The sequence below is a fragment of the Euleptes europaea genome, chromosome 2, assembly GCF_029931775.1.
Source record: "Euleptes europaea isolate rEulEur1 chromosome 2, rEulEur1.hap1, whole genome shotgun sequence".
Classification (NCBI taxonomy): domain Eukaryota; kingdom Metazoa; phylum Chordata; class Lepidosauria; order Squamata; family Sphaerodactylidae; genus Euleptes; species Euleptes europaea.
Window position 1 is genome coordinate 123,765,597 of NC_079313.1, and position 21,559 is coordinate 123,787,155.

Sequence of the window (21,559 nt, forward strand, 5' to 3'; positions counted from 1 at the left end):
TTACCCTAGCTCTGCTACTGGAAATCCTGCCCCATGCTTTCTCAGCATTGCAGCCATTTTTGTCGGAGCGGCCCTTTTGCTCTTCAGCAAAACATATGTATGATTAGTGTGTTTGGTGTAGTGGCAAAGAGCATGGTGGTTAAGCGTGGTGTGGTGGTTAAGCGGTGGTCTGGAGCAGTGGGCTCCGATCTGGAGGACCGGGTTTGATTCCCCACTCCTCCATGTAAGCGGTGGACACTAATCTGGTGAACCGGGTTGGTTTCCCCATTCCTACACATGAAGCCAGCTGGGTGATCTTGGGCTAGTCACAGTTCTCTCAGCCCCACCTACCTCACAGGGTGTTTGTTGTGGGGAGGGGAAGGGAAGGTGGTTGTAAGCCAGTTTGATTCTTCCTTAAGTGGTAGAGAAAGCTGGCATATAAAAACCTACTCTTCTCCTTTTTCTTCTTCTTGGGAGAAATTTAGGCTTCCTCTTAAAGTTGTTTCTTTTTGATCCTGGGCATCCTGCCCTTTCAGAAGCACTAATGTGACCGTTGTTGTCTCTCTCGTGTTTTTGTGTGTGCCCCGCAGACAGATCTGCAAAGAATTCACCGACCTCCTCACGCAGGATAGGACCCCGCTTGGCAACTCGAGGCCGAGCCCGATCTTGGACCCTGGCATCCAGGGCTGCTTGACTCACTTCAGCCTCATCACGCACGGCTTCGGGAGCGCCGCCATCTGTGCGGCCATGACGTCGGTCCAGAACTACCTGAACGAAGCGCTCAAAATTGCAGACAAAACGTACATGAACGCAGGGGACCAGAGCCCCGCAGAAGCCAACAAAAGCATCGAGAAGATGGATAAGCATCGGAAGTGAGTGCACGAGAAAGGAGCCGGACTTTCTAAACCGTTCTCCCAAATAGAGGACTTAAGATTTTCGTGCCTCAGGGGCATGTAGAAATTGGTCACAACACTTTGGGGTTTTGTTTTTGTTTAAAGCCTCCTGTTTTTTTTGGATCCTCCACGAGATACATCTCTCTCTCTCTCTTTTTCTTCTTTCTTTAAAGCTGCTGTTATCCATTCATTGTGGGACCAGGTACCAGAAGGTAACATGGACACGGACTTGTTTTTAAACCGTAAAAAAAGTGGTGCTATTCGGGGGCCAGGGGAAATGGGGGAGAGGTTAAATGGGGTATTTCTAGATGCTGTGGGAGGAGATCCATCCCATCCTTGTAGGGGCACTTCATTGCTTCTCACATCGACGACTTCTTGCGCATGTGGGCTACACGTGGAGCATGGCGAAGCAGGATGTCTCCGTAGGAAATGCGCATGGATTGCCCTCTCTGGACCACACTTAGGTGCATTGCAAAGTCCTACATGCACTTAGCAGGGGGCGGAGGGAGGATTTTAAAAGGGCTTTGTCGGGCCCTGTGTGTGTTGGCGGGTAAAGGAGAGGATGGATCATGCCCGTTCAGGTTTTATTTCAGAAGAACGTCGAGCTTCTGACCAGCTGGGATCCTTCTGGCTCTCAAAAAACTTTCAGGACGCCTATATATTCGGAAGCCAGCAATAGCACGGAGCAACAGTATTAACCCCAGGGTTTCTGAATGACTGGCACAATGCCCAGGATTGTAACCTAGTTGAACTGTCCTAGGAGAAGCCTGATGTAAAATGATTTCTCTTTAAAATATCTGGTGGTATTTTTTTTTTTCTTTTTTAATGCTTGGTGTAGCGTCTTGTGTGTCTTGGGAAGGGCTTTCGACTTCCAGGCCTGATCCGGGAAATGTTACAGCAGTACTCTCGATTGGAAGTGAGGCAGGATCACAGGGGAATGTGGAAGGTCTTTTGACACGAGGACACCCCCAAGTGCCCCCAGCTAAAAAAGGAAAAAAAGGGTTTTAGAAACTTGACATCCACTTTAAAAAAAATCCAGGATACTGCAGCTTTATCCACTTTTTTGTGTTTTTAAAATAGGAAAAAAACTTGAAAAGCATAGGCACATAATTTTTTAATGATTTTTTTTGCCTACATAGGCCAAAAATTATATATAAATATATCTATCTATCCAGGGAAGTTGTATGTGTATAAGGGAAAGCGAGTGTGTTGAATGTACATATTTATTTATGTTGTAATTTAATGGGATTTGTAAATAATGGTGAACTTTTTAATACTTTTTTTTATAAATGGGCTTCAGATTTTAAAAATTCCCCCCCCCAAAAGGTAATGGGTAAGCTCGGTATATTGCTAAGTTTATGCACAGGTCTGTTTATGCTGGGTATTTAAGACTTTTTACATTAAAAAAAAGATGTCTCTATTCTTGCCACTGAAGATTAGATAGAATCTGAGGTGTATGTCAACAAAGCAATAACTTTGTGTATTAGTAGCAATTTGAAATGAGTGTGTGAGGTGTAGTATGTCTGTGGGGAGGGGGGAAGAAATAAGGAAAAGTGTACAATCCAATCCCCCCACCCCAGTTTGTAAATGTTTCCCTATCATCATGCTGTTGTATAGGATAACCATAATAAAAGTATTCTGGATAGAAGTATTTGATTTCTTTTTTGCCCCTTTGCTTGATCAGAAAATGTTGTCTTGCTTTATGAAGGGCTGTCATAAAGAGGAGGGTGCCAAGTTGTTTTCTGTTGCCCCAGAAGGTCGGACCAGACCAACGGGCTGAAATTAAATCAAGAGAGTTTCTGTCTAGACATTAGATTCTAACCGTTAGAGCGGTTCCTCAGTGGAACAGGCTTCCTCGGAGGTGGTAAGCTCTCCTTCCCTAGAGGTTTTAAAGAAGAGGCTGGATGGCCATCAGCAATGCTGATTCTATGACCTTAGGCAGTTCATGAGAGAGAGGGCATCTTGGCCATCTTCTGGGCATGGAGGAGGGGTCACTGGGGGTGTGTGGGGGAGGATGTAATTGCGAATTTCCTGCATTGTGTTTGGGGTTGGACTAGATTGCCCTGGTGGTCCCTTCCAACTCTGATTCTATGTGAGTTGGGTGGCAGGGTACCCTGGTGGACGTTGGAACAGAATACACAACAGACCCAAGAATCCATCTCCCGGCAAACTTCGTGGCTTCTGTTGCATTAGTACAATGGTACTTGATCCATGGCTTGTGGACATCCACATTCACAACTACCATCAACCAAAAGAGCCATGTTTACTTTTCCAAGCTCAGAGCAGTGATCCTTTCTATTTCTACAAGAGTACTATGAGGTTGCTCGAGCTGAACCAATGAGATCAGCCCTCCCACTGAGTTTGGTAGCAGACCAGGGATTTGAATCCTCTCTTCCTTGGTCACAGTCTGTGGCTCAATGGGAGAGCATCTGCTTGGCATGCAGAAGGTCCCAGGTTCAATCCCCAACATCTCCAGTTAAAGGGACCAGGCAAGTAGGTGATGTAAAAGACCTCTGCCTGAGACCCTGGAGAGCCGCTGCTGGTCTGAGTAGACAATTCTGACTTTGATGGACCAAGGGTCTGATTCAGTAAGGCAGTTTCATGTGTTCATATGTATACTGTATTGGCTTAAAGGTGCCTTTTTTTGCCATCAAGTCATAGCCAACTTATGGTGGCCCCGTAAAGTTGTAGGGTCTTCAAGGCAAGATGTTCAGAGGTGGTTTGCCATTTCCTGCCTCAGCCCTGCTATCCTTTGGTGGTCTCCCCCATCTAAATACTGACCAGAGCCAACACTGCTTAGCTTCTGAGATTGAGTTGGCCTGATCCAGGTCAGGTCTTAAAGATACCCAAGAACAAATCAATGAAACACATGTAAGTGAGGTCATTGGTCTATGGTCACATCTACTCTGTCGCAGCTCTCTAGGGTCTCAGGGATCTTTTGCATCACCTACTACCTGATCTTTTTAACTGGACCTGCTTCCTGACAAAACAGTTGCTCTACCAGGGAGCCATGACCCCTCCCCCATTTACAAAGTCTGCAAATTTAATTAATTTGTTATGCATGATTAATTCAGAAACTTATGATCAAATGAACCCTTCCCCATATCCAATCAGGCAACCTATTTTTTTAAGAAGTTTTAAAAACTACTGATGGCCGGTGCCAGGAGACACATTCTCCTCTATAGGTGTAGAATGCCTCTTCTAAGGATGGCTGATTTTCAGATGAGGCATGCACATCTTAGAACAAAGTGTGTGTTCCTTCCTTCCTTTGATACAAATGCAATTGATTAAAACTCTTTATGACTAATCAACTAAGATGTCTTTAATCAGCTGAAGATCTGCATAGGAGGTTGGAAGCCAGGGAGGAGGATCAAATTCCAGCTGCTCTGTACACATCCACCCTTTTCCATCCCCATCCCCCAAATCTTTGGTGTATTGACATTTTCAGTAAAAGTATGGCAGATCCCCACAAGGAAACTGAGCATCATGGAAAGAATCGCTAACAGTTTCTGTCCTGCATCATAATTTCTCCCCCTTTTCGGCTGCGAGTGAACAAGAGACTTGATCATGCTACAGTACAATATTTTCAATTAAGCTGAACAAAAACTGCAAAGGCTTGCCTTTTAAGGCTTCCAGCCAGACACTGGGGTCATTGCCCTCTGGGAGAGAAGAAGCGTGTTTCCGGTTTATTTCAGCAGTATGTGCCCAAAGCAAAGCCCTTTGGGTGTCTAGCGGGCCTTAACTAGTGCTCCATATTGGATGCGCGTCGGCATTGGGGAAAGTAATTTCCATGACTTTAATGTGCGCGGCTGTGCTTATGATAGAAATCATATCACAGAGATGGCTAGTTCCATACCAGCGACACTTCATCTTTATTCTCTTCATTAAAAAAGGAAAGAGTAAGAGCAGCTCTGCTAATTCAGAATAGATATATATATTTAGAATTATTGGATGAGCATAGGGGATTTCCAAGCCTTCTTTAAGGCATCCCTACAATTAGTTACCTACAATTAGTCCCAGTCACCACACCTAAAAAAGGATATTGCAGAGCTTGAGAAGGTGCAGAAAACAGCAACCAAAATGATCAGGGGGCTAGAGCAACTACCCTATGAGGAATGGTTAAAACGCTTAGGGCTGTTTAGCTTGGAGAGAAGGCGATTAAGGGGAGACATGATAAAGGTCTATAAAGTTATGCACGGTAAGGACAGCCCCGTGGTGCAGAGTGGTAAGCTGCAGTACTGCAGTCCAAGCTCTGCTCACGACCTGAGTTCGATCCCAACGGAAGTCGGTTTCAGGTAGCCGGCTCAAGGTTGACTCAGCCTTCCAGCCTTCCGAGGTCGGTAAAATGAGCACCCACCTTGCTGGGGTAAAGGGAAGATGACTGAGGAAGGCACTGGCAAACCACCCCGTAAACACAGTCTGCCTAGTAAACGTCGGCATGTGATGTCACCCCATGGGCCAGGAATGACCCTGTGCTTGCACGGGGGACCTTTACCTTTAAGGACAGCACAATAACCAACTATGTGTAGATGCTACCTTACTAAGAACGAAAGAATGAAAGGCCTCCCTGCACTTAGTGGCCTGGCCTGGGAAGTTTTCTCTCTCCCCACCCCCCACTTAGACCACACCATGGCACATTCTTCACATGGCTTGTCTGATCAACATGAGGCTGGTCTGTAAATGTAAATCCAAACCACATCGCTTTAGACATGCTGTACCAATCTTTGAGACAGCTTGTCCACTTCTGTTTACAAATATACCAGAATGTTCTGAGAGGCATGAAAAGCGGTCTCCCCTTGCACACACACAAAAAGAACGGAACGCTCTCTGGTAAGCTTCACAGCTCATATTTTTATAATTTTGGAGGTCACAGAGGACAGAAACCGAGACAGAAGAAGAAGATGCAGAGTTGGTTTTTATATGCCGACTTTCTCTACCACTTAAGGGAGTCTCAAACTGGCTTACAATCCCCTTCCCTTCCCCTCCCCACAACAGACACCTTGTGAGGTAGGTGGGGCAGAGAGAATTCTGAAAGAATTGTGACTAGCCCAAGGTCACCCCGCTGGCTTCGTGTGTAGGAGTGGGGAAACAAATCCAGTTCACCAGATTAGTGTCCGCCGCTCAGGTGGAGGAGTAGGGAATCAAACCCGGTTCTCCAGATGAGTCCACGACACCAAACCATTGCTATATGTTAACTAGGTAGAAACAACCTTTGAATGCTCTCCTTGAGATGTCCCAGCAGATGAAATGAAGAATTTTACTGTCCAGAAATACCACTATAAAGAATTCCAATTTAGGGATTTGTATCCTGCCACTCAGGGAGGGAAAGGGGAATGGTGTTGCCCGATCTCAGAAGCTAAGCAGGGTCAGTACTTGGAAGGGAGGCCGCCAAGGAAGGATCTGCAGAAGACAGCAATGGAAAACCACCTCTGCTTCAGCTTAGGGCCAACAGCAGGCACTAAGTCACCCATTGCTTTCTCTTGTAAAATGGCGGCAGTCTGGGAAAAGATATTTGGTTATTGATAACTATTTCTTGTCAAGTCAAGTGGCCCCTGAGGCATGGACAGAGATGCCTGTGCTTGGCTCTGCTCTCTCCTGACCTGTTCCCGCAGTCTGAGCTGTTCTTTCTTCTTGTTTATCATTTCTTATCCATGGTTGCACCTGAGACACCTTCCTCCATTACTCATTCTCCTGTTTACGTAAGGTTGCCAGGTCCCTCTTCGCCACCGGCCGCAGGTTTCTGGGGCAGAGCCTGAGGAGGGCGGGGTTTGGGAAGGAGAGGAACTTCAATGCCATAGAGTCCAATCGCCAAAGCAGCCATATTCTCCAGGTGAACTGATTTCTACCAGCTGGAGATCAGTTGTAATAGCAGATCTCCAGCTACTACTTGGAGGTTGGCAACCCTATGTTTATGTACCTGTCGGGTCATGTGACCTTGAACTGACCACCTTTCAAGACCTTGGACTTGGCATGCCTGCTAACTAGGGTTACCAGGTCCCTCTTCGCTTCCAGTGGGAGGTTTTGGGGTGGAGCCTGAGGAGGATTTGGTTTGGGGAAGGGAGGGACTTCAATGCCATAGAGTCCAATTGCCAAAGTGGCCATTTTCTCCAGGTGAACTGATCTCTATCCAGTTGTAATAGCGGGAGATCTCCAGCTACTACCTGGAGGTTGGTAACTCTACTTCTAATAAAGGCCTCCTCAGATCCAACAGCGCCGTCTTCATCATCCTGGTCTGTTCCCCGTGGTCTAGTTGGCCCGGGCAGACAGGAGGGCTGCCCTGCCTTTATTGCTCAGCAGCACCACTTCCAACTGCATCCGGGTTTTCCGTGGAAGTCTCCAATCCGAGTCATCAGCAGGCTGGAGCTTGTTGCGTTTGGAAGAGCTCTCAAGATCACAACCGGAGGCAGGATGGCTGAAAGCCATTTTCTTCCTTAGAACTCGTTTTAAAAAAATGTGCATAATTAAAAAAGAGGACTAAAATTGACATGCCGTTTTGCATCTTAGGCTCAAGAAACTAGGTGAAAGGGCCTGTCTTCTGGCACAGTCATAGCTCGTAGTTTCAAGAAGGTGTCTTGGAACTGAGAAGTTTCAATCTTCCTGCTTTGGGAGGGGCCACCGCTCAGTGAAAAGAGCACCTGCATTGCAGAGGCAAAAGTCTTGGCTTCAGTCCCAGACATCTCCAGTTAAAGGAAATCAGAGAGCAAGTCTGTGCCCAAGTCCTTGAAGATCAACCAGTGATCAGAATATATAATGTCAGTCCAGATGGACCATTTGTCCATCTATGGATGTTGCCTTAGGGGAGGGTCACTCAGTGGTAGAACATCTGCTTTAGGTGCAGAAGATCCCAGGATCAATCCCTGTCATCTCCACTTAAAAAGGATCTGGTAGCAGGTGATGTGAAAGACCTCTTCCCTAGATTGCAAAGAGCTACCACCAGTCAGAGCAGACATTATTGACTCTGACAGTCCAGTGGTTTGATTCAGTATAAGACAGCTTCTTGTGTTCATTATCTGACTGAGAGCCAGCGTGGTATAGCGGTTAAGGTGTTAAACTAGGACCTGGGAAAAGCAGGTTCAGATTCCCACTCGTGCCATGGAAGCTTGCTGGGTTACCTTGGGTGACCTGGGTGACCAATGACCCTGGCTAGTATTTGGATGGGAGACCTCCAAGGAATACTGGGGTGACACAGAGGCAGGCAATAGCAAACCACCACCTCCGAATATCTATTGCTTTGAAAACTGTATGGACAACAAAAATTTTAAAAAACAGTCAGAAGAAGGGACTAGCCCTTCTGCATTGCATGGTATAGCCCAATCTCATCAGATCCTGGAAGCTAAGCAGGGTTGGTATTTGGATGGGAGCCCATCAAGGAAGATTCTGCAGAAGAAGACAATGGCACACCACCTCTGCTTCTCACTTGCTTTGGAAGGCTCTTGCTGGGCTCACCAGCCAGCATGGTGTAGTGGTTAACAGCGGTGGTTTGGAGCGGTGGACTCTGATCTGGAGAACTGGGTTTGATTCCCCACTCCTCCACATGAGCGGTGGATGCTAATCTGGTGAACTGGATTTCCCCACTCCTCCACATGAAGCCTGCTGGGTGACCTTGGGCTAGTCACACTCTCTCAGCCTCACCTACCTCACAGGATATCTGTTGTGAGGAGGGGAAGGGAAGGTGATTGTAAGCCAGTTTGATTCTTCCTTAAGTAGTAGAGAAAGTCGGCATATAAAAACCAACTCTTCTTCTTGGTCTTAGTAGACCAAAAACTGAACATGAGTCAGCAGTGTGATGTGGTAGCTAAAAAGGCAAATGTGATCTTGGGCTGCATCAACAGAAGCATAGTGTCCAGATCACGTGAAGTGATGGTATATGATAACCATCTTCAAGTACTTGAAGGGCTGTTATATAGAGGAGGGTGCTGAGTTGTTTTCTGTTGCCCCAGAAGGTTGGACCAGAACCAACGGGTTGAAATTAAATCAAAAGAGTTTCCATCTAGACATTAGGAAGAATTTTCTAACAACTAGAGCGGTTCCTCAGTGGAACAGGCTTCCTTGGGAGGTGGTAAGCTCTCATTCCCTGGAGGTTTTTAAGCATAGGTTAATGGCCATCTGTCAGCAATGCTGATTCTATGACCTTAAGCAGATGATATGAGAGAGGGCATCTTGGCTATCTTCTGGGCATGGAGTAGGGGTCACTGGGTATGTGTGGGGGAGGTAGTTGTGAAATTCCTGCATTGTGCAGGGGGTTGGACTAGATGACCCTGGTGGTCCCTTCCAACTCTATGATTCTTCTACCATAAGTCAGTTGTGACTTGATGACGCTTATGTAGTATAAAGTCAGAATCATACATGCCAGAGCACATTTGGGGATTAAAAATGGATGTCATCTAGTATACTTGTCCTCTGGTGAGGTACTCTGTTATGGACATCAACTGAAGGGTGAAGGAAATCTGTTTTGCTCTAGAGTCACTGTGGTGTAGTGAAGAAGAAGAGTTTGTTTTTATACCCTGATTTACTCTACCTTTAAGGAGTCTCAAACTGGCTTACACTCACCTTCACTTCCCCTCCCCACAACAGACACCTTGTGAGATAGGTGGGGTGAGAGAGCTCTAAGAGCACTGTGACTAGCCCAACGTCACCCCGCAGGCTTCATGTGTAGGAATGGGGAAACCAACCCTGTTCACCAGATTAGAGTCTGCCGCTCATGTGGAGGAGTGGGGAATCAAACCCGGTTTGCCAGATTAGAATCCACTGCTCTTAACCACTACACCACCTCTGGCTCTAGAGGGTTGGCCTAGAACTGGAGAGTTTCGGGTTCAAAATTCCCCATTCAGCTACAAATAGGGTTGCCAACCTCCAGGTACTATTTGGAGATCTTCTGCTGTTGCAACTGATCTCCAGCCAAAGAGATCAGTTCCCCTGAAGAAAATGGCCACTTTGGCAGTTGGACTCTATGGCATTGAAGTCCCTCCCCTCCCCAAACCCCGCCCTCCTTGGGCTCCGCCCCAAAAACCTCCCACCGGTAACAAAGAGGGGCCTGGCTCTGGGTGGCTTTGGCTCAGCTGGCTCTGGCTCTGGGTGGCTTTGAACCAGTCCCCTGGAAGCTTCATCTATCACAACGTTTTGACCGGGCTGGCTCCAGGTATTTTGTCGCCCCAGATGAGGTCCGCCCCCTGCTGCTAGGCCTATGCCACTGGAGTCCAGTGGTGGCAAGGACCTAGGATTGGATGCCAGTCTCCTTCTGTGCCACTGGGGGTGGGGAGCCAGCTGAGCCCCTGTGGATCTGCAGCAGTGCTCATTGTGCTATGCCAAGCGCCCACTTGGGTGGCTTGGCTGGAAACCAGCCCTGGGGGCCGGGAAGGCAAAAAAGAGGAGGGGAAGCCAGTCTGAGTTCCTGGCAGGAAGAGCAAGATAAATAAAACAGGACAGATTAAAAACTGCCCAGTTCTATGCCAACCTTTGCACTATGAAAAATGCCACGTGCTTAAACATTTGTTAACATCCTTTGTATTTACAAGGTACTGTCTAAAATTTAGAAGTGTGGACAGCTAACAAAGACTGCTTTGTTTCCATCTTGGTTTGGGATCTATCCTACTCCAGAATTTCCTTCCCATCGTTGTAGGAAACTGGCTGAAAAGGAAGGCAACGCTGCGAAGGTCCCAAAAGCAACTGCAGAAAAAATCAGTACAATACAAGAATGTGTTCAGCACCCAGACTGTATCAAGATTAATATAGAAAGTTTGAGATTGTTTGTTTGTTTGTTTTTGTTTGTTTGCTCCTTCCTTCCTTCCTTCCTTCCTTCCTTCCTTCCTTCCTTCCTTCCTTCCTTCCTTCCTTCCTTCCTTCCTTCCTCATTCATTTTCCCATTCATTCACACCCCTCCCTCCCCCCAAATGATCTAGGACAGTGGTTCTTGTAGGTTATCCGGGCTGTGTAACCGTGGTCTTGGTATTTTCTTTCCTGACGTTTCACCAGCAGCTGTGGCAGGCATCTTCAGAGGAGTAACACTGAAGGACAGTGTCTCTCAGTGTCAATGTGTAGGAAGAGTAATATATAGTCAGAAAGGGGTTGGGTTTTGAGCTGAATCATTGTCCTGCAAAAAGTATCAAAGGTAATGTGCTAATCATTGTCCTGTAAGTATCAAGATAATGTGCTAATGAGGGTGTGGTATGTTAATATGGAACCACTGTATCCTGAAGTGATCTGTTAATGTGTGAAATCCAAAGCTAATCCACATGGCTATTGTGGACTGTAGTCTTTGTTAGTCTGGAGGTTTTCAGGACAGGAAGCCAAGCCTTATTCATTCTTAAACTCTCTTCTTTTCTGTTAAAGTTGTGCTGATGTTTATGAATTTCAATGGCTTCTCTGTGCAATCTGACAAAATAGTTGGTAGAATTGTCCAGTATTTCAGTGTCTTGGAATAAGACCCTGTGTCCTGTTTGTGTCAGTCCATGTTCAGCCACTGCTGATTTCTCAGGTTGGCCAAGTCTGCAGTATCTTTCATGTTCTTTTATCCTTGTTTGTATGCTGCGTTTTGTGGTCCCGATGTAAACTTGCCCACAACTGCAAGGTGTACGATATACTCCTGCAGAGGTGAGGGGGTCTCTTTTGTCTTTTGCTGATCGTAGCATCTGTTGTATTTTCTTGGTGGGTTTAAACACTGTTTGTAGGTTACGTTTTTTCAAAAGTTTCTCCATCCAAGAAAGTTTCAAAAATGTCTCTAAGTAGAGTACAATGGATTCATTGATTTAATAGATTCAATAGATTTATTATTTGCCTTTTTATGAAGTAGCTCCTGACGGTCTATGGTCTGTATCCTTGTTAAATATTGTAAAATAATAGCTTCTTTAAATTATAAATGCATATTTTGCACTTTTATAACATAGGAAGGACTGATGAAGAATTATTAATTAAGAATTTAAAACGGCCGTAGCCTCATCATATTTGTGGCTTCTACAAGACTACAGGATATCTTTCTTCAATGAACCCATTGTACTCTACTTAGAGACATTTTTGAAACTTTCTTGATTCCATTGGATATTTATCACCTTGTTTGTTATGCTGTAGGTCATGTCTTTGTATGTTCACTATGATGTGTTTGTGTATTAAGGAGTAGCTTATAAATAATTTTGCACTTTGTTAATAATTTTCGCATCTGTACTAATTTCCTAATCTGTTTGATATCGGTACAGGGGTGTCTATCTTTTCCCTGGAGGTTGGCAACCCTAGTCTGCGAATTTTCTAGAGGCTTAGGCCTGTTTCATTGGAAATCTCATAAGAAGTAGGTCTATTTATGAAACCAGGGGCCTTATAGATACAAAATGTCTGCTTTAGCCCTGAACTAGGACCTCTCCCTAAGACATGGCTGTGTTTCCTTCCGCTGTTCTGATGCTGACATATATGGAAAGTCATGATTCTAGACTCTGTTAGTGGTAAACCACCCAAGCAGGGAGCTAGATGCATACACCCATGCGGTGAGAGGAATTTTGCTAGTCAGCTGGAAATCCGACGAAGCAGAAGAGTGCTAAATTCTCCTTGCCTCATGGTGCTGCATTTCTGTGGGTGTAAAAAAAAGGGGGTGGGGTTTTCACAGTTCAGCTTCCTAACATGCTCATGTTTCTAGTCCTTATGTCTGTGACAATATATGTGGGCAATGTCCAATGGAATCTGAGAAGCCAGAAGGGATGCTGGGCGAAGTGAGACTTGAGTAGATTCTCGCCTCCCCTTTGATTTCTAGCCAAGCCAAATTATATGAAATATTAAAAGTTGCAGAGAAAACTAAAAATATATATGCAAAAATATACACAGTCCAAATAAGTGGTGGGAGATTTCAGCCATACTTGGGGTGGAATTTAGATGGCTAGACACTTCATTTTAATTTCTTTCACACGTAGAATAAAAAGCTGGATGACTTACTCCACATACGGTTTTGTGCTGACTGTGTTAATGTGCTGATTGGTCAGCTATCACAGTAAGAGCAAACCTGATTGGTGCCACCTACTCTGCTTGTGTTACGTGCCGTCAAGGCTCTTCAGACTCATGGCGATCCTATGAACCAATGTCCTCCAAAATGTCTTATCGTTAACAGCCTTGCTCAGGTATTGCAAACTGAAGGCTGTGGGTTCCTTTGTAGTCAATCCATCTCATGTTGAATCTTCCTCTTTTCCTGCTGCCTTCAAGTTTTCCTAGCATTGTTGTCTTTTCCAGTGATGCTTGTCTTCTCATAACGTGGCTAAAGTACAATAGCCTCAGTCTAGTTATTTTAGCTTCTAGGGAGAGTTCAGGCTTGATTTGATCTAGAATTCACTTATTTGTTTTTTTAGCAGTCCACGGTATCCATAACTCTCTTCCAACACCATATTTCAAAGGAATCTACTTTCTTCCTGTCAGCTTTCTTCATTGTCCAGCTTTCACACCCATACGTAGTAATAGGAAATACTATAGCTTGAATTAACTTGATCTTGGTTGCCAGAGACACATCTTACTCTTAAGGATCTTTTCTAGCTCCTTCATGGCTGCCCTTCCCAGTCTCCTTCTGATTTCCACCTACTCTAGAGTAACTGATATAATACAATCCAGGGAGATGTTTTGGCCTCCAGACTTAACTTTCTTGCTCACCTCCTGTTATTTTTGTGGACCTGCTTGTATAGTTTGCTCACTCACCACTCAAGGTCATGATTTTTCAGTTATCTTATTTTTGTGCTTGTTTTATTTTGTTATCATCCTGGTGCGCCAACACACTCCATGTATGGGAAGGGTCTCCTTGTGGGATGAAAGTAGAAATGGGTTCCTAACAAATGTTTGAGAGTCGGCGTGGTATAGCGGTTAGAGTAATAAACTAGGATCTGGGAGACCCAGGTTCAAATTCCCAATCTGCCATGCAAGTTCATTGGGTGACCCTTGGCCAGTCACTCTCAGCCCAACCTACCTCACAGGGTTGTTATTGTGATGAGAAAATGGAGGCGGGCAGAATGCTGTTGTATGCCCCATTGGTAGGGTTGTATGCCCCATTGCCGGGTCCCTCTTTGCCACCGGCGAGAGGTTTTTGGGGCGTAGCCTGAGGAGGGCTGGGTTTGGGGAGGAAAGGGACTTCAATGCCATAGAGTCCAATGCCCAAAGCAGCCATTTTCTCCAGGTGAACTGATCTCTATCGGCTGGAGATCAGTTGTAATAGCAGATCTCTAGCTAGTGCCTAGGGGTTGGCAACCCTACCCGTTGGGTCCCCACTGGGCAGAAAAGTGCGGTATAACTATCTAAATAAATAAATAAAAATTGCACTTTGATGAGGCAGGAAAACCAGCATCTTTATGAGCTTCTCTTGTTGTGGTTTCTGTCTGCATCTCCCCGAAACCTGAGCTCAGCTGTGATTGGCGGGAGTTAAGGGCGCCTGGTGTGTCAACAAACCCTTCCAGTCAGAAATATGGCTCACACTCATTATCTGATCATCCTGCATCAAAATCTGGATTTAGAAAAAAGTCCTCTCCCAGGAATTTAATAAACGGCACCCCCATAACAGGTCAAGCAAGCCAGTCATTTTTTTTTAATATGCCTGGGTGTGTGAGTCTGGCAGTTAGATCTGATGAATTTGGAGTCACCCTGATGAAAATCTTGAAGCCTGTGTTTGGGCAGAGATTAAAAGTGAAGATGAAATTGGAGGCAAAAATTGCCAAGCGTACGAAGTGAAGACAGAGCATCCTTATCTCCTGCTGACTCACGCCTGCTCATCACTTGGTGACTACTCTGTGGTTGTCTTCAAATGACGTTAAAATATTATTTCCTTCAAAGTCATCAGGACTTTAAACATGAGTTTATTAAAAAAAATTAAAAGGATCTTCCCAAGTTTCATTTCAAAAAAAGAAGTGGCTTTTTTTTTTTTGAAATTCAAATTAGAATTGCAACTCCAGCAGGTTTCCCCCACAATCTGGTTTCTCAATTGCATGCACAAACTGGAATCTCAAAATAATTTACAAAGTGCTTGTATCCTCCACTGGGCCTTTTACTGGATCTGTTCTGAGAGTCTTGATCCAAATCAGGCCTGTGTACTTGGGAATTAAGTGTCAACCACAGAACCCTCAGAGCATATCTGCTTGCAGGTTACAAGGGAAGACACTGGGCGCATGAGACCTTTGTATATGCGTTAATCATAGAGTTGCCAACCTCCGGGTACTAGCTGGTGATCTCCTGCTCTTACAACTGATCTCCAGCCGATAGAGACCAGATCACCTGGAGAAAAATGGCCGCTTTGACCATTGGACTCTACAGCATTGAAGTCCCTCCCCTCCCCAAACCCCTCCCTCCTCAGGCTCCGCCCCAAAAACCTCCCACTGTTGGCGAAGAAGGACTTTAGTGATTCAGTGAAGCTCCAGAGCCCAGATGGAACTTGGCCCTCAAAAGAAGTCCCCAGGTATGTGTATATGTATTCACTCTGGGTCAGAGCCTTGCTTCTGGATGGACGCCATGCTGTTTCTTTACCTCCCCATCTGAAATTAAAAATATCTTCCTGGCTGGTAATGTCTTTATTGTGCCTGTCTCCCCCACCACCACCCCGGGGCTTAAAGTTACTTGGGTGGTGGTGGTGATTGCGGCTGTTTTTAGCGTCAAATTACACATCTGGAAGACCAATAATATAACTTAATCTTAAGGTTTCAGTTGGGATATATATGGTATGTCCCTGATTACGACACTCTCAAATGTCCCATTTTTAACTTTTGAAATGCAAAATTTCTCACTCAAAATATTAAAATTAATTCCTCAGGTAGCCTCAGTTGGATCCAATACATAGGGTTGCCAGCTCTAGGTTGAGAAATACCAGGAGATTCTGGAGGTGGAGCCTGAGGAGGGTGGGGTTTAGGGAGGAGAGGGGCTTGAATGACATAGAGTCCAATTGCCCAAGTGGCCATTTTCTCCAGGGGAATTAATTTCTATTTCCTGGAGATCAGTTGTAATAGCAAAAGATCTCCAGCCACCACCTGAAGGTTGGCAACCCTACCCATACAACATAAACCTCCCCCATGAAACCATGCCAATATGCCCAGCAGCTGCTCCTGAGGGTGCCCAGATGTAACAGTGTAGTATTAGAGCTCAAGGGACCATCAAGAAAAATAATTTCCTTCCCATCTTGCCTAAGCTCTTCTGTAAATGAACTGAATGGCACTGAATAGAGGAAGGGCAGAGAGGTTCTGAGAGCATGCATGGTGGTGTAGTGGTAGGGTTGCCAGCTCCAGGTGGGGAAATACCTGGAGATTTTGGGGGTGGAGACTGAGGAGGGCAGGGTTTGGGGTGGGGAGGGACTTCAATGGGGCATAATGCCATAGAGTCTACTTTCCAAAGTGGCCATTTTCTCCAGGTGAACTGATCTCTGTCTCCTGGAGATCACTTGTAATAGTGGGAGATCTCCAGCCACCTCCTGGGGGTTGGTAACCCTAAGGCTTTTGATAAGGGTCCACTTAATATTCTTGGTGACAAATTGGGAAAATGTGATTTAAATTCTGTTACTGTTAGGTGGATCTGTATGTGGTTGACAGATCACACTCAACAAATCCTTATTAATGGTTCTTCATCCACTTGGAGAGGAGTGACTAGTGGAGTGCGTCAGGGCCCTGTGTTGCTCAACATCTTTATAAATGATTTGGATGAAGGAATAGAGGGGATGCTTATTAAATTTACAGATGATACTAAATTGGGAGGCATAGTAGATATGGTAGAGGACAGAATCAGGATACGGGATGATCTTGCCAGGGTGGAGAACTGGGCTAAAACCAATAAAATGCATTTCAACAGAGATAAATGTAAAGTTCTGCTTTTAGGTAGGAAAAATCAAATGCATAATTATAGGATGGAGGAGACTTGTCTCAGCAGTAGTGTGTGTGAAAAGGATCTTGGGGTCTTAGTAGACCAAACACTGAACATGAGTCAGCAGTGTGATGCCATAGCTAAAAAGGCAAATGCAATCTTGGGCTGCATAAACGGAAGTGTAGTGTCCAGATCACGCAAGGTGAGGGTATCTCTTTATTCTGCTCTGGTTAGACCTCACCTAGAGTATTGTGTTCAGTTTTGGGCACCACAATTTAAGTAGGATGTAGACAAGCTGGAATGTGTGCAGAGGATGGGAACAAAAATGGTGAGGGGTCTGGAGACCAAGTCCTTTGAGGAAAGGTTGAAGGAGCTGGATATGTTTAGCCTGAAGAGGAGAAGACTGAGAGAGGATATGATAACCATCTTCAAGTACTTGAGTTGAAGGGCTGTCATATAGAGGATGTTGCCGAGTTGTTTTCTGTTGCCCCAGAAGGTCAGACCAGAACCAACAGGTTGAAATTAAATCAAAAGAGTTTCCGTCTAGACATTAGGAAGAATTTTCTAACAGAGTGGTTCCTCAGTGGAACAGGCTTCCTCGGGAGGTGGTAAGCTCTCCTTCCCTGGTGGTTTTTAAGCAGAGGCTAGATGGCCATCTGTCAGCAATGCTGATTCTATGACCTTAGGCAGCTCATGAGAGGGAGGGCACCTTGGCCATCTTCTGGGCATGGAGTAGGGGTCACTGGGGGTGTGTGGGGGAGGTAGTTGTGAATTTCCTGCATTGTGCAGGGGGTTTGACTAGATGACTCTGGTGGTCCCTTCCTACTTTTTGATTCTATGATTCAATAGTTATCGGATGAGGACCTGGGACAACTAGTTCAAATCTCTGCTCTGCTGTGGAAGCTCACTGCAGGATTTTAGGGCGGTCACAATCTCTCAGCCTAGCCTACCTCCCAAAGTTGTTATTGTGAGGATAAGGTGGAGAATGAGAGTACAATGTGAGAAGCCCCGTTGACTCATGCTTAGAGAGAAAAGTGGGGTATAAATAAAAAAAATAACAATAATAGCTGTCCCTTTCTGCTGCACACCCACCCGCTACCAGGTCAGACTTCATTCCTGAGATTTTCCTGACCCTCAAGAACAGTTTTCAGTATGTGCGGGAGGCCGACAGAGGCTGCTGCGGTAAAGGGCAGACTTCCATTCCACAAACTGATTCTATTCACAGCTGATTAGATTCAACTCTAGACAGGAAAGAGGAATGAAGCCAACATCTAATGCCTGTCCTGGAATCTCAGGTTACCTTCCCCACTCAAAGTGGCACTGAGGAGCAAAGCTTTGTGATACTTTCAGAAGGGAAAATGCAGGCTAGCCTTCGTGGACAAAGGACCCAAACATTTCCCGATTTTGGTTCTTGTAGGTTATCCGGGCTGTGTAACCGTGGTCTTGGAATTTTCTTTCCTGACGTTTCGCCAGCAACTGTGGCAGGCATCTTCAGAGGAGTAACACTGAAGGACAGTGTCAGAGACTACTACTCTGAAGATGCCTGCCACAGTTGCTGGCGAAACGTCAGGAAAGAAAATTCCAAGACCACGGTTACACAGCCCGGATAACCTACAAGAACCAATGAACTCTGACCGTGAAAGCCTTCGACAATATTTCCCGATTGTCTGCTCAGTTTCCCTAGAATAGTGTCTTGCTTGTCAGGGATGCTTGTTGAAACCTGCTCAGTTGGCCTCTGCTTCTTTAGACACTCTTTCCTAAGAAAGAATGTGCCAAGGGATCTAATTTTTTCCTCTCATAAAAAAAAGAAGAAAAGAAATGGGATGGTTGTGGACGATGTCACAGTGTGGCACCATTCTATAAAGTCTTTTTTTATTGCATGAGTAAGTTTTGGCTCTTGGGGAGAAAATGGGAGGTTGTTCACTTGGGCTATGAAAAGCCGTGATGAAGAGAATTTGGTCACTCGCAGAAATAGAAGAAGAAGAAGAGTTGGTTTTTATACCCCAATTCTCTCTACCTTTGAGGAGACTCAAACCAGCCTATAATCTCCTTCCCTCCCTCTTCCCACACCTTGTGAGGTAGGTGTGGCTGGGAGAGTTCAGAGAGAACTGTGACTGACCCAAGGTCACCCAGCAGGCTTCATGTGGAGGAGTGAGGAAACCAACCCGGTTCACCAGATTAGCGTCCGCTGCTCATATGGATGAGTGGGGAATCAAATCCGGTTCACCATATTATAGTCCGCTACTCATGTGGAGGAGTGGGGAATCAAACTTGGTTCTCCAGATTAGAGTCCACCACTTTTAACCATTACTCTATAGTGACCATTAGCCAGGTCCAAACTTGACATGTTATTTGTATATTTTTATCATGTTTTAATCTATTTTTATATGTATGTACTTTTTTGTGAGAACGGGAGACGTGGTGAAATGTCCCTTTAACAGGAACAGTTTCCCAGCACAGGTGTAAAGTATTTATTACCCTAGTGTTTTCTGGGAAGCCAGCTGTCGGTTGCTGCCTGATTCTGTGTGTAGCCTTCTTCCAGGAGACATCTCTAGATGTTAATAAACGAAACTGTTTGCTGTGTGGGACGCCTGAATATTTCATGAATATCCTCATCCAACATAAAGATATTACAGGGGGAAATAGAACAATGATACAGCACAGATTCATAGGGCTGGGCGGAGGCAACACCGACCCAAAGTTTTATATGACTGAGCTGCAGGAGGGCTTATTAGTTAGTGAAACATGTATCCTATAAGCATCTATTTATCTTCCAGGATTGCACTGGAATTGCACCTTTCTCCAAATCAGAGTCTGAGGAGACAACAAAATCCCCGCATCCCAACATAGTATATGGGGCTTGGGTGGCGGTGTAGTGGTTAAGAGCGGTGATTTGGAGTGGTGGAGTCTGATCTGGAGAACCGGGTTTGATTCCCCACTCCTCCACATGAGTGGCGGAGGCTAATCTGGTGAACTGGATTTGTTTCCCCACTCCCACACATGAAGCCAGCTGGGTGACCTTGGGCCAGTCACAGCTCTCTCAGCCCCACCTACCTCACAGGGTGTCTGTAATGGGGAGGGGAAGGGAAGCCGGTTTGAGTCTTCCTTAAGTGGTAGAGAAAGTTGGCGTATAAAAACCAACTCCTTCTTCTTGGGCTTCCTGTGTGCTGAAACGTGTCTCTGTATTATGAGGTAAGCTTCACACCCCAAGAGCAGATGTTTGGATATATACTTATTGTTGGGCTATTTCTGACTGTCCTAAAGATATATGTGTGTACAACAGAGATACTATCTAAACAGATACACTACCAACTTGCAAAGTCGACATGACAAAACACACTACAAAAACATAAACCTAAACTATAAGAAAAAACAATCTCAATCTACACCTGGGTAAAACAAATACTACTATCTTGCGTTAATTGTGCTATTTTGACTTTTGTAGGGTTTCCGGGTCCCTCTTCGCCACCGGTGGGAGGTTTTTGGGGTGGAGCCTGAGGAAGGCAGGGTTGGGGAGGGACTTCAATGCTATAGAGTCCAATTGCCAAAGTGGCCATTTTCTCCAGGTGAACTGATTTCTATCGGCTGGAGATCAGTTGTAATAGCAGGAGATCTCCAGCTACTACCTGGAGGTTGACAACCCTAGAACACATGGAGAACCCAGACCCAAGCTGTCAAAAATGCAATGTGTAGTTTGGCCCTTACTGCAATCTACATCCAGCATTGCTCCAGTTGGCTTAGACTGGGGCAACTCTGCATGTAATCTCAGAGCGGTTTACATAACTAATTCATCCAAAAATGAATCAGAATGCAGCCTGCTACTCACAGCTCTCTAAAACCAAAATTCTGGCAATACTCAAGTTGTGAACCGGTCCATTGTCTACTGTAGGGTCACAAAGGCAGATTTCTCCGGGCAATCATTGCTGTGACCTTTCCAAAGAGTCATGTGATGCCTTTTGCTGCTCCCATCAGAACACCTGTCTATATAGATCCCTGGGCCATGGGATCCTGCTCCTATATTTAAATGGCTAGGCTCTCCTGGATTAAACCATACCGACAAAAATAATTCTACGTGTAAACATAAGACAGGTGAATAAATAAGACCGAGTCATGTATGACTGACCACATCCAAAGGGGAACTCTAAATAGAACCGGCAAATATGAAGCTTTCTTCCTTCACTTCCCAGTGAGCCCAAGCTTTTTGTTGTTTTGGACAAAATTAGAGACGATTTACCAGCTCAGAAAAAAATCACGTGGTATGCCCTGTTGAGACAGTACCATGTCCGACAGCTGGTGGGGAATTTCATGCTCCTTGTCAGGGAGAAAATAGACCTGGGTAGGATTCTGAGTAGACCAGCTCAAGATTGCTCTCCAGGTCTCCCATTTCAACACTCAAACCATATTTGCGGAAAATATATAACTTGGCTGTAGGGCCCTGGGTTTTCTATTTAATCTGCTATGGAATCATATTAGATCATAATGTGGAGGAACAGAATGGCGTGCAAAATCCAAATGTTTACAGGAATACTTCGTTTTATTGCTCTTCGCTTTACGGGGCTTCGCAGATATTGTGTTTTTTCGAGCAAGTTTGTCAGGGCCATTTTTCCAACAGCGTTTGCTCACTTCGTGTCTCTGTGTCACAGTTTGGTTATTCTCACACCATTTCAAACTTTTTCATCGTTATTACAGTACATTGGGGGTTCTTTTTTTAGACATAATGCTATCGCACAATTAATAGACTACAATATAGTGTAATCATAACTTTTATTCACACTGGGAAACCAAAAAATACACACGAATTGCTTTATTGCGATATTCGCTTTATTGTGGCGGTCTGGAACTGAACCCGCAGTATCTCCGAGGTATACTTCTACAAGGCTAATGATGAAAAATGTTAG

At 45.1% G+C, this 21,559-nt stretch overlaps 1 protein-coding gene across 3 annotated transcripts in view; it reads left to right on the forward strand.

The window, feature by feature from the left end:
- The window catches only part of TFAP2C (transcription factor AP-2 gamma), a 37,580-nt gene extending 36,459 nt beyond the window's left edge, over nt 1–1,121 (forward strand). For all 3 annotated transcript variants that reach the window (XM_056844130.1, XM_056844129.1, XM_056844131.1), the window contains exons 7-8: nt 570–851; nt 1,046–1,121. In XM_056844130.1, the coding sequence (XP_056700108.1) occupies nt 570–851; nt 1,046–1,088 (325 nt within the window). In that variant the 3' untranslated portion in view covers nt 1,089–1,121. The remainder of the gene's footprint in view (nt 1–569; nt 852–1,045) is intronic.
- Nucleotides 1,122–21,559: the final 20,438 nt, after the last annotated feature.